Source organism: Podarcis pityusensis (assembly GCF_964106645.2).
Source record: "Podarcis pityusensis genome assembly, chromosome: 3".
Classification (NCBI taxonomy): Eukaryota; Metazoa; Chordata; class Lepidosauria; order Squamata; family Lacertidae; genus Podarcis; species Podarcis pityusensis.
Window position 1 is genome coordinate 66,854,923 of NC_138026.1, and position 13,272 is coordinate 66,868,194.

At 41.3% G+C, this 13,272-nt stretch overlaps 1 protein-coding gene across 3 annotated transcripts in view; it reads right to left on the reverse strand.

Moving 5' to 3' along the window:
* Positions 1-13,272, reverse strand: part of SYNE1 (spectrin repeat containing nuclear envelope protein 1) — a 281,513-nt gene that overhangs the window by 57,844 nt on the left and 210,397 nt on the right. The window contains exons 116-124 of one of the 3 annotated variants that reach the window (XM_080998321.1): positions 10,931-11,086; positions 10,277-10,447; positions 9,133-9,266; positions 8,096-8,300; positions 7,031-7,213; positions 5,864-6,010; positions 5,381-5,535; positions 4,210-4,357; positions 1,630-1,724 (exon numbers count right to left, since the gene is read on the reverse strand). In XM_080998321.1, the coding sequence (XP_080854447.1) occupies positions 1,630-1,724; positions 4,210-4,357; positions 5,381-5,535; positions 5,864-6,010; positions 7,031-7,213; positions 8,096-8,300; positions 9,133-9,266; positions 10,277-10,447; positions 10,931-11,086 (1,394 nt within the window). Of the gene's footprint in view, positions 1-1,629; positions 1,773-4,119; positions 4,358-5,380; positions 5,536-5,863; positions 6,011-7,030; positions 7,214-8,095; positions 8,301-9,132; positions 9,267-10,276; positions 10,448-10,930; positions 11,087-13,272 lie in introns of those variants that run through there. The other 2 variants (XM_080998318.1, XM_080998319.1) reach the window with 2 other exon arrangements.

Here is a 13,272-nt window from a genome sequence, read left to right on the forward strand (position 1 = left end):
TTGCTACCAGAGGAGATAGTGATGGCCACAAAACTGGACAGTGTTAAAAGAGGATTAGACCATGTCATGAAGGATAAGTCTGTCAATGGCTACTAGTTATCATGGGGGTGTACTACCTCCAATTGGAAGTACTGTATTTTTCATCCCATAGGACGCTCCGTCCCATAGGACGCACCTAGTTTTTTTGGGGGGAAATAAAGGAAATTTTTCCCCTTTATTTCCCCCCCAAAACCAGGTTGGGGAACAGCGGGATGGCGGCGCTGCGCCTCCTTGCTGTCCCCTGAGCTTGTGGGGCTGGCCGATGTCTGTCCGGCGGGCGGGGCGCTCTGCTTCAGGGAACCCCTTGCGCCGGCGGCAGGCTGCTATCCGCAGCGTGGGGAGCCCTGTGGGGAACTCCCGCAGGGCTCCAACATGTTGCAGATGTCTGCCCGGCGCGAGGGGCACTCTGCTTCAGGGCACCCCTCGCGCCGGGCAGCAGGCTGCTTACCGCAGCGTGGGGAGCCCTGTGGGGAACTCCCGCAGGGCTCCAACACGCTGCGGATGTCTGTCCGGCGGGCGGGGCGCTCTGCTTTAGGGCGCCCCTCGCGCCGGGCGGCAGGCTGCTATCCGCAGCGTAGGGAGCCCTGCGGGAACTCCCGCAGGGCTGCCTAGGCTGCGGGTGTGTTCCCGAAGCGCCGGGCGCTCTGCTTTCAGCGCGCCCGGTGCTCCGGGAAGCAGGCTGCTATCCGCAGCCTAGACAGCCCTGCGGGAACTCCCGCAGGGCTGCCTAGGCTGCGGATGTGTTCCTGAAGCCTGGAGAGCGAGAGGGGTCGGTGCGCACTGACCCCTCTCGCTCTCCAAGCTTCAGCGAAAGCCTGCATTCGCCCCACAGGACGCACCCAGATTTCCCCTTCATTTTTGGAGGGGAAAAAGTGCGTCCTATAGGACGAAAAATACGGTACTATGTCTCTACAGACTAGCTGCTGGGAATCCCAAGTGGAAAGAGTGTTAATGTGCTCAGACTCTGCTTGGGGGCATTCTGCAGGCCATGGAGGCTGGATTTTGGTCTGATCCAGAAGGCTCTTCTAGTATTCTAGCTGTAAAGGTTATAAGAAAGTTCTTCTAGGAAAAGGCAGGGGGAAGCCTATTTTTCCCTGGCAATTTGTGTTAGCACAAATAATGATTGGAAGGGAAAATGAAATGCTCTCATTAGGTATACTACAATAATCTGAATTTTGTATTTGCTGGTGTGGACAATTTCCCAGGCTATTCTTCTGAATGAACTATCCAATTTAACTTTCATTTGAAGAAGAACACAGTTGGCAGCTGGATGTCCAAACGGTTGTACAGGGGGAACAAATCAACAGCAAAACCCTTCAGCCCACCCACCAGCTGGCTGTGGAAGCTTCAGTGCAGCAAAACAGAATGGAAACTGTGGTGTAGCTGGAATTAGTGTGTACACATTTGTGTGTGCAAAATGCCGGCAGTCCTGTGCTGACCTACTGCTAACTAAGCAACTGCTTTTTCAGAGGAAAAAACACAGAGGCATGTGTTCAGAAAATCCAACAAATTTTGCACTTTATGACACTTTGCGTAGAACAGAGAAAAATTCTGCAGAATTATAAAGAGTCAAGTTCTGCACATTCTTACCTGTCATCCACCTGTCCTTGCTCAAGAAGGTGCTGACCATCCATGATGATGGAATGTAAAATCTGCTGCCGACTAAACATCTCTGCTTGGAACAGCTAGCGTGTTAGAAGTTTAAAAAAGAAGAAAAAGGGGGGGGGGAATCAAACAAGCTTAAGGACACTGAAGCATTTGGCTCCAAAACAATTTTTCCACTTAGTCAGTATTCTTAGAATTCAGCTTTTTTAATAGACTGCTCTAAACAAACAAAGTAACTGGTTATTGGTACCAATTGACCTAAGTAGTTTCCCAAAGCCTGGATGACTCATTAAGTAATCAGGATCAAAGTGTCGGGGTTTTTTGTGGTTTTCAAGTTATTTGGTCTATGCCAGGGGTCTGCAACCCGCGGCTCCGGAGCCGCTCTGGGGCGGATACTAGCGAGGGGAGGAGGCGCATTGTGCGCCCCGACACCCCCCACTGTGGCGGGTGCTGTACTGGCTGTGACGTCGCATGGGGGTGGTGCGTGCGTTATTTTTATAATGACGAGTTTTGCGGCTCCCAGGTTTTTTTCCTTCGGAAACGGGTCCAAGTGGCTCTTTTTGTCTTAAAGGTTGCAGACCGCTGGTCTATGCCATGAAAATTGAGAGCACCAAATTTTTAATCCTGTTTTTATATTAATGATAGTATATTGCTTTCTATGATGTATAAGTACTGTAACACATTTCAAGTAGTGTTTGCTAGAGATTTTCCTTTTGCTTGTTTAATTTTTTGTTACACAACAGGGGGAAGAAACTTCATTTTAAAGGGAAAAACCCTGGAAGCATACTGTATTCTAAACACAAACAAGCACATTGCTTTTTCAACTTTTAAGATAGCGTGGCTGAGCATTCCTCGTTATGTTTACAGCCTGTTCCCTAGAGACCTCTGGTGGCAATAAGCTCCACTGTTAGCTTTCCACAATGGAAGACTTTAAAAATAGAGACAGAAGAATCGCATTACAGGTGAAGGAATATGCAATGATATATTAGCATGTTTAGCCTGATAGATTAAAAAAAAATGACCAAGGGCTTCAGTTACTGACCTACTGAGGCATTATTTCCCTCCCACCCACTTTAAAAATAAATATCCCAGGATCCTGCATATGAATAACCACAGATCTGCCAGTTCAGTCTATGACCTTTCAACAGTGAGGACAACAGGAGACAACAACCCAACTCCCAATGTCACCCTGTGGAAAAAAATAACACTCAGACAGAGCCATCTATTTAACTGAAGTTTTTATATATACTCAAAATGAGATCTTCTATAGATGATATAAGGATTTGAAGGAAGTAATGTACCCCATAATATATTTACCCTTAACAACTTGGGACCAGTTTATCTAGGAGATTGCCTTGCCCCACATGTGCCCACTTGACTGCTACAATGATGATGAAGAAGAAGAGTTTGGATTTGATATCCCACTTTATCACCACCCGAAGGAGTCTCAAAGCGGCTAACATTCTCCTTTCCCTTCCTCCCCCACAACAAACACTCTGTGGGGTGAGTGGGGCTGAGAGACTTCAGAGAAGTGTGACTAGCCCAAAGTCACCCAGCAGCTGCATGTGGAGGAGCGGAGACGCGAACCCGGTTCACCAGATTACGAGTCTACTGCTCTTAACCACTACACCACACTGGCTCTCAATGTGGTAGAATTGGCTTAACCACTACACCACACACTGGCTCTCAATGTGGTAGAAACTGGCTCTCAATGGGTGGAATTGGCTAACTACAGGTACCATATAATACCCATTTGTCTTTCTAAGTCCTCAATCATTTAGTGTGGCAGCTCCTGCACTTTGGAACTCCCTGTCTGCTGAGATCAAGCCGGCGCCTTCACTGTACTCTTTTTGGCACCTGCTAAAAACATTAATGTTTAGACAAGCCTAGTCAGATGCTTAAACACTTGAAGTAATTTGTAAGATGTTTTAGCATTTTAACTTTTGTGTGTTTTAAAGTATGGTTGTGAATTTTTCTTGATTTTATTGTTTTAGCTTTTTGTAATCAGCTTTGAGTTTGTTTTTACAACCAAATAGTATATAAAATTTATGAAATATAGCTAGATGATAGATAGATAGATAGATAGATAGACAGACAGACAGATAGATAGATAGATGATAGATAGATAGATGATAGTGGATGAGGAATGGACTGAGCAAATCAAACTATGAAAATCATTTGACAAAATAAGACAACACCTGACTCAAGTACCCTCTTCTAGTTGTAGAACTCAGACTAAGCACTCTCTACAATCATCTTGCACAGTACATTGTGCAGAAATTCTTCTTCATCATCATTATTATTGATTAAATTTATATATACCACCCTTCATATCTGTAGATCCTAGGGTGGTTCACACGCAGCAGTTGCTACGGCTGATACCAATGGACTTCCAGCTCACATATAACACAGTTAATCAGAATGAGTGAAGGTGTATGGAAGATGAAAAAACCTAACACTTGAACAACAAACGCTTACGGTTGCAGTGGTTGCAATCTACAAACCACTGATCAATCCAGCCACAGATTGTATTGTCAGTTTGCTCATTTTTTCATTACAACTTGCCTCGTGCGCCCTCTGCTGTTCCAAAAGAAGTTGGTAGTTTCCTGAAATCTCAGCAGCCAATTTCTGTTCCGTCTGAACCAAGAATTCCATCCAAGTCTCACATTTTTCTAGGAAGGTCTGTTGCTGCAGCATGAAGGATTGCAGCTTACTGCAAGGATAAAAGAGTGATTCAGTAACACCTCAGAGCTTGCTAAAACAAATTTACAGCAGTTCTTAAGGGAGCCATTTCACTTCACTTTGGCCTAAATCAGATTATTTATTTATTCATCCTGGGTATTTTAAAAAAAGAAAAAGTACGTACATAAAAATTAATTTAAAACAACTACCACAGTAAATAAACACACACATTTCTGCTTGCCTATTTCATTAGTTTGAATGTTAGAAGAATATGTTTTCCCCACTTAAAATGTGCCTTTAGTTCATAAACAAAAACCTTCAGCTACCTTCATTTTGGAAGACCTGATTTAGCAAAGCAACCTCCGTTTCAATAAATGAAGTGATTAGCTCATTGTTGCTATTTCAGAAAATTCACTAGTAAGTACAGGAGATTACTATCAGGTAAGTGGGTACAGGAGGGCAATTTCAGGAATGAGTCTTCTCAAGCTTCCCACAGGTACTAATGCTGTGTGGACACACACATGGGGTTGTGCCCCTGCTCCCTTCAAGCAGGGCCCCAAAGTTGGCAGGCAGAGGAACTAGCTGAGCTGGGGCAGGGGGAGGAGGGCTGCTGCAGCCTGCTGCGGCTACCCCCTCCAAAGTTTGCTTGGGCTGCCCATCTTTCATTTGTGCTGAAATGTGTTGTCATGCTGTAGTTTGCAGTAGCACCTGTTGGCAGCCAAATTGCAGCACGACAACACATTTTTATAGAAACAAGCAGAGCTAGCTTTCCCAACCTGGTACCCTCCAGATACTATGGATTATAAGAAGCCCCAGCCAGCTCAGTTGTGGTCCAAAAATATCTGTAACGTACCAGGTTAGGGAAGACTAATGGAGATTATTCTGCTTTCAGGAACACAATTGAATCCATCAAACTTTTAATTTTTCCCAGGCTTATGAAACTATAGAATAAGTTTAAAAACCAAGCCTGGAAGCATCAAATTTATTTAACCGTGCTACATTAAACCTCCATTCAGTCCAAGTTAAAACTTTGGTCCTTTATAAGTTGTCCCACCTGAATCTTTCTGTGGTTTGTGACGAAATAATGGACCAATGCCTATTTAGATTTTGCATCCTTTTGATTTCTTTATCATTCAGGGGTAGTCTATATCCCAGCTCATTCAGACGATCCATATCTGGTGCCATGCTGCTGAATTTTAACATCTGGCGCTGTATAGTGACAGGGAACAAAGAAGTAATCAGAGCATATGGGCTAGGATGCTGATCATCAGTGAACCAGAATGAACATACATATCAGTGCTTTTATGGATATTCATGTAAGATGCCTTTCATATTTTAGCACAATTTAAGATTTTAGACACATCCATTACAATAAAACATATTCAGTTTAAAACCTTATGTTCTGCTGGAAAACAACAACTCACAGTTTACTTTATTGGGGAAAAGGTTTCCTGAAGCGTTTGTTCTCAATAAACATACTTTAGTATTAGACAAATTTCGCAAGTAAAAAAAAAGCCATGCTTCTGTCCTAACTCACTTTAAGCTCTTCCATTCTATTCCGTATTGTGGACAGATCAGATGAATTACTTGGGTCTTGTTCTTTTAGCACTTCTTCAGCTTGCTTTATCCAATCCTCTAGTCCTCCTAGGCTCTTGGAAAATGTCTGGTAATCTTGAACCCCAGCCTTGGATTAGAAAAAAAGAAAAGGAAAGGAAAGGTCATAAATTATGAAATGTAGGTTTCTTTTGACTAATTGTCTACCAGTGCCTGAAATCCACAGTGGTATGTTAGCAGATCTTGCAGCTTGGGTGAATTAGAATGGAATAATCACAGTTTTTGGCGTTCAAAGGCATTATTCATGCAGGAATTATTTATAAGAAAAGTGGAGATGAGAGAGAGAGAAACAGCAGATATCTTGTCTCAACAAGTTGGGAGAGAACAATAAACTAAATGGCTCAGCAAATTTTAGAGGTAGAGTTAACTTATACAGAGAGCTATAAGCAAGTACTGGTTGGATTGCTAGGTAAATATGGACTTATTATTGGCTCTTTTTTTACATGTCTCCTCATGCCCTCCTACCCTGATATTTTACCAACTGAGAGAATGTATATAATCTTTTCTTGTTTTTTTCTTCTTATTGTTTTGTTTCCTATTTCATGCATAAATTAAAACCTTAAAAAAAAAATAATGCGGCAACTTATGAGCTACATACATTGCACAAAGACTTTTCCTCCTTTTCCACAGACATCTGTCCTATTGCCATGAGGCAACTCATCCATAATGTGACCATTTTAGTCACAATAAGAGCAAAATGCTAAATAAAGACCAAACATCATTGTTTGGGTGTCATTCATTGCAGACATAGTTACTGATGAAAACTTTCAGACCAGTCATTCAATATGGTGACTACTATTAAAACAATGTGACAATAATGCTATTCTGCAAAAGCTGGTTTCATTTGCAGAAGTGATAATTACTATTATCATGTCCTAAACAAGGCAGTACGACAATCCCAACTTAAAAATAACAATAGGAATAATTTAATGCCACCCATCTGACTGGGTTGCCCCAGCCATTCTGGGTGGCTCCCAATGAAGTATTAAAATCACAGCAAAACATCAACTTAAAAACTCACATGAATTATGTGAGCAATGGAAGGTACTGGGAAAGAAGGAGCTGTAAGTATGTGGTAAGGTCTTCCTACCTGTAGTATAGATTGCTGCCTGCTCAGAGCCTGTTCTAAGGATGATAAATTCTGGTTCAGAGAGACTTGGCTATACTGGAGAGCTGCTGCTGCAGAAGAGTCCACCTGTTGCTTCAGCTGTTCCCCCAGTTCATGCAGAACAAACAGAGAATCCTGCACTGTCTTCATGCCTTTAAGCAAGTCCTGCAGAGATTGTGATACTTAAAAACAGCATACAAGTAGCTTCTGAGGGGTGATTTTTCATAGTGCAAGGTATTATTGAACTTAGAATATGTTGACATGGACCTCAACATAACTGTTATAGCTGTGCTAGCTCTCCTGGAAGAAAATGGTACTGACCATCTTGGCTGTGAGTCCTAGTGACCTGCTCCTTGCCTTGCAGGCAAGCATTTATGTATTCATTCATTCATTCATTCATTCATTCATTATTCACACACACACACACACACACACACACACACACACACTCTTATATGCCACCTTTATCTTCCAAGGAGCTCAAGATGGTGTACACAGTTCTCCTCCTCTCCATTTTACCATCACAACAACCCTGTGAGGTAGCTTAAGCTATGTGATGATGACTGGCCCAAGTTCACCCAGCGAGCTTCATGACTGCATGGGGATTTGAAAACCTATTCACTGGATGGTGCAGCCATCACCAACAGGGAAGGCAATACCACAGTCCCAGGACTATGAAGATGTAGCAATCAAAAGAACCTGGGTTTGGGGGTAAGATGGCAATAAGCAACCTTATCTCATCCTCCCAATTTGCTATTTGGGGGAATGCCTTAGGGTCTCAGGGCAAATTTGGTGTGGGGAAATGTTTTGGAAAAGCTGATCTCCTTGATCTATGAGTGGCAATGGTCTGAGTGGAAGATCAGGGACTGGAGCCTGGGAGAAGAATGAGTATGGTAAAGGTGTATTGGAAGAGAAGGGAAACACTTCATCTGTTCCCTTGTCAGTATTCAGCTAGTTTTTAAGAATCCTTGCGTATTTAACATTAGGGATCTTGCTGCAGTTAAAGAGTGTGGACTAATGGCACAGCCTTCAGTTTACTGAACTTACATTGCAATCATGAATCCAAGCAGCAATTTCATCATCAGCAATGTCCTTGCTAGTTGCAGCCTTCAGAAGTTCATTTGTTCGGTCCTCATACTGCTGAACTGTGGAGCAGCACTGTGTGTAATAGTTTTTGTACTTTTGCCAGAGCTGAAGCAGACCCTTACTGGAATGCAGATGCTCTGCAATTTCTTCTAGAAGATTGTTCCACCTAGTGATTATAACCAATGTATTGTGAGATAGAGGAGCTCACTGAGGGAAAACAAAATAGACTATGGAAGAACTTTTGAGTACATCTTCATCTTGGGTTTCAAAACTTCTGCATGAATAAGATGGCAATTTGGCTATTTCTCACAAAAACAATTTGAAAAAAGGAACACCAAGTATGTTGACTAATGGACTTTGAAGCCAGTCTTCATAACTCTATGATGACCTTTGTTTCATTCCAGAAAAAAGTAATTAAAAAAAGAGACATGTAGGGGTGTGGGTGTTAAAGAAACCCTTCATTTGAAAACTACATGTGGAGAAAAGAACCAAAAACATTATGTAGAATGAAGTGGTAGGCTAAGGAGGTATAATTCTGGACACCATATTGCAGATAGAAGTACCTGTGAATGTTTACTCACATTAAAAAGACAAACATGTAGTAAACTAGCAGATCAGAATTAAAATCTGATCACAATCTTCTCCCATGGGGTACTCTAACTCACACGACTACCAAGGGGCTTTATTAGAAATGTGTGTGTGTTTGAGACCATAATTTAACTGGATTTGGGTGTCTACTTTGCTTTGAAGCTTCTGGTTTATACTGGAACTATTTAACGTTTCAAATGGTATCAGAAAATTATTTTTGTTTTGCCTGTTTTATACAGATGACTTGAACAGCCTAGAGTTATACTGGCTCAGAGAGAAACGGATTTTTCATTACAGAGCTGTGAGATTAAGGTAAAACTACTATGAGGAACCTGCAAGCTTGTTTTGCCCCTCCCACCCTTCAGGTACCTATTTGGGATTACGTTTAAAAAATGTGTTTGCTTTCTTACCTCAAGTTCATTTCTTTCAAAGTGTTGTTAAGTACTTCTGTGACAGGTGGGTGGCATTCTTTCAACAACTGATTGGTCACTGATCCAAATTTCTGTAAGCTATGGTCTTGCTTTTCCAATTCATCCTGCAAGTTCTTTAAAAAGAAGGAGAGAGATTAAAGTGGAAAGAAATGTGCAATTGCAACCAGAAAGGAAGACATGGAATAATAAATCACTATGTTATTTATTCACAGGCAGGAGTTACCCACTTGGATTCCAGTTGACGTGACTCCAGAGAGACCATATTGGAAGAAGAGGAGTGGGCCTCCGTAGAGACCTCCAGTGCCACTGCTGTCAGACAGTTGAACAGCCTGAATTGCCTAGCTCCAAAGACACACTGCCTGCCCACAACAGCCTCACACACTCCACCTCAATCCTAGACTTTCCCCTTTCTCCCCAGGAGCAAAGGTGGCATTGGGCCTAGCAACAAGTCCAGAGCCAGTGATGATGGTCTTTCCAAGCAGTCAGAGGAATTAACTACAAGGTCTACTCAGGAGGAAAAGCACAGACGGAGCATATGTACAGTGGGACCCAGCACATAACCAGAAATGGGTAGGAGCCATATAAGAGGATATAAACCTCCCAGTGTCTTGTGGGTTGCCTATCAAGTCCACAGCCGCATAACCAAGCCCAGCTTGCTCCAGCTCTGAGTTCACCTGTTATCCTTCTCCAACCTGGTTTGCCCTCCTCCCAGGTATGGGGAGCTGATGATGGATTCCCCTGTGCATCTGATTATAGGTATGTCTGACTTCACCTTTTATGGATCCCCATTTTTTTACTTTTTACCTACTGAACTTCCAGTACCAACTGAAGATTTTTTATTATTATTCCAGCAGGCATTTTAATTGCAGTTTGATTTTAAAGTTTTAAATTTTCTTTTCGGAGTCACACCTGGCAACCTGTTAGCAGGAAATAAAATGATGCTAGGAAAGAAATGAAGAAATCCTAAAGCACCACTGAATGAAGAACGCTGTAGAACAAGTTTGCTATGTTTTAAGCACAGTTTTAAAAGGCTTCAATTGGCAATAATTTGCTTCCCTGTAAAGTTTGGAAATTTCCCCTACTTTCCTAAATACACTAAAGGCTTTGATGCTCATGTCCTTACCTGGAGGTTATCAACTTGAACCTTCACTGCTTCCAGGGAACCTGTAAGGAGATGAAAGCGAGATAGCGAGTATCTGGCTTCCATCAGGTAACTATTCAGTTCTTCATAAGCTGCTTTATAAGAGTTCCACTGATCAAGGACAGACTGCAGCAATATTTTCAGCTGGCCAACCTGACAGAAAAAGAAACAGAACCAAACAATAAATAAAAAGGGAAAGTATAAATGCCATTTGCTGCCGGTTTAAATCATTCTGAAGACAAGGTTACTATTTCAGATTTTATTATTTTCTCTGGTCTAATATTGACACACACACACACACACACCCGTCCCCTGCAGCCGCCAGCACCACCTATCATGCTGATATGGAGCAGATTTTCAGGAGGCAGAGGGGTCTGCAGTGGGTAGGAAGAATTGCCAAGGGTCACCTCTTCCTCATCATGGAAAATCTGGATCCAACCAATAGCCTATGTATTCTTTAGTGTTGTAAGATGAGTTGCAATCCAAACAGAGTAAAACGTTTAAAAAGCTCTACATAAATTCTACACAAGTGAATCAAATTCCTTGGCTAAACTGCAGCAACACATGCACAAATTCCCATCGGCTGCTCTTTGAGCTAAAATTCCTCTCTTCATAAATGCAGCCATACTTGCTTACCATGTGGTCCAAATTTGCCCAAGAATGGTTTAGTTTCTGAAGTGTGTTCATGACAACAACAGAAACTTCTTCTTTTTTATTCTGTATCAAGGAAAGGCCACACTGTTCCACTTTCTCAACTTCCTTTTCCTTAGCTTTTATTTGCTGTTCAAGTTCCTGAAAGAAATACAAATGACCATGGTTTTGTTTTAGGTTTTCAACTTTCTCAAATGTCGAAAGCATTAACAATTCCCGATAAACAGTGAAAGATCTGGTGGAGAATTTGCACAGCTCTCTAATGCAACAGATTCGCCATAAATAATGATTCACATATTGCCATTTCAATTATTTTTAATTAAAACAACAGGCTGTATCAAATGCTGTAGGGACTTACCTTTCCACTCCTCCTCCCCACACCTCCCAAATCCACTCCAGAGAGTCTCCTAACCCACTGGAGTTACAGGGAAGAGGAAAGAAACAGTAAGTTCCATCATACAAGTGGAACAGTAGCACTGGATACCACCCTGTGTTTATTCAGAATCATCACATTCTGAATGCGATTCTGAATGTCACTTAATTAGATTGCACATGGCCCATAACTAGAAATCACAAGAAGACTTCTGCATAGTCTTTCGTAAGGTTGTATATTACTTATATTTGCTGTTAAAATATAAAGTTACAATTAAATAAAATTACGATTGCAACATTTTTGACAAGTTGTTCCAGTTCTGTTTTCTCAGTATAAAACACTTTTTTTTTTCTATTTCCTGGCAGACCAATGCTTCACTCTTCATTTTGGAATGGTTTAATGGTTAACATACTCTCTTTTAGATTTACACTGAGGTCTACAACAAAATGTTCAAATAAATAAATAAAATTCAAACTGGCCTGAGATCAAAGGAAAGAAAAATGCACCAAATGCCAAAAATACTGGAAGAGAAATACTTTCATCTTTCCAATCTCATAACTCAATTAAAATGTTGTGCTTGCTTCTGATTTACTGCAGACATTTCTCTAAACTATTTGAGGAAAATTTGAATGCGATCTATCAGCAGTTAATATAGGAATTGCAACATTTGCATTACATTGCTCTAATGGGTAGTGTTAAGAGTAGACCCATTAAAATCAGAAGACTTAAGGCTAACTTATGCTGATTGAGTTCAATGAATTTACTCTGAGTATAACTAAGTTGAATATCACTCATGTCTAAAGACTTAGAAAAATGATTCCTTTGGGTTTTTAGCAGACAAATTCCTGCCAAAATATGGCCTGGTTTTGTGTGACACGCTAAGCCAAGCTGTGGCTTAGGAAGCTTGCAGCTAGTTTGCTCCTCTTGTCCTTTTTGCTACCATGCCACTTTAAGCCAAGTTAAAGTTTGGCTTACTATGCCATCTGAATCATGACTCATGGTTAAGCTCTCTCCTCACTAAACCAAGTACAAACCTTGGTTTGTGGGTGTCTCTATCATGCACTGTCACATAAAGACAATAAATTGGATGAGGTTCTAGATGTTTACCACAAAACATCTGGGCACTAAATTATACTTTGTGGTTATCGCATTGTGTAGCAAAATAAGGATGCGGCCATAGAAAGTTAGGCACATCTAAATTTAGAACATAGGAGCAGCTTAACGTAAGGCCCACTTAGTCCACCATCCTGCTCCCACTTTGGCCAACCAGATGCACAGTACTGTGCTGAATTTCCTGTGGTCCATGAAAGTTGTCATTTGCAGAGAGACTGGGAAATGTTTGCAAACTCCACTCTTTAATGTGTTTTTGGCACCTATCTGCAGCCATGGCTTAGAAGGTATAAGGAAACACAATGTCATTGCCCAGACAGTGGGCCGAAGTTTTCAATGGACATCTCACTGCAAGTATTGTAGTGTGAAAAAAAGAAAGAAAACAAATACATCCGCATTGAAATGCGGATCCAAATTCAACAGCGCAATCCACCCAGCCTGTTTCAAGCAAGCATTAATGTAGTGTCACAATTTTATTTATTTACCACCTCAAGTCAAAAACAAATTCTTAGTGATTGTGATTGGTCAAAGGCTTACTTATACAGGATGACAAGCAACCTACTAGGTTAAAATAATGAGAACAGTAGAATCATCATGATCATGTTAAACAATGAAAAAAGGTATCACCCCTCATTTTTTGATAGGTGCCGTTTTGATAATTAAGGTAGACCAACATGATCTGAAATGTTATATTTTAAAAACAAATTTGCTATTTGTCAAGACAAAATTTCTTTAAAAAGACTCAAGACTAGGTTTTCTGTTCATCTAGGCTACCAGATGACCAAAAATATACCCCCCCACAAATGTTTCCCTTCATTTCAAAAATCAAAGAGAATAATTGAAA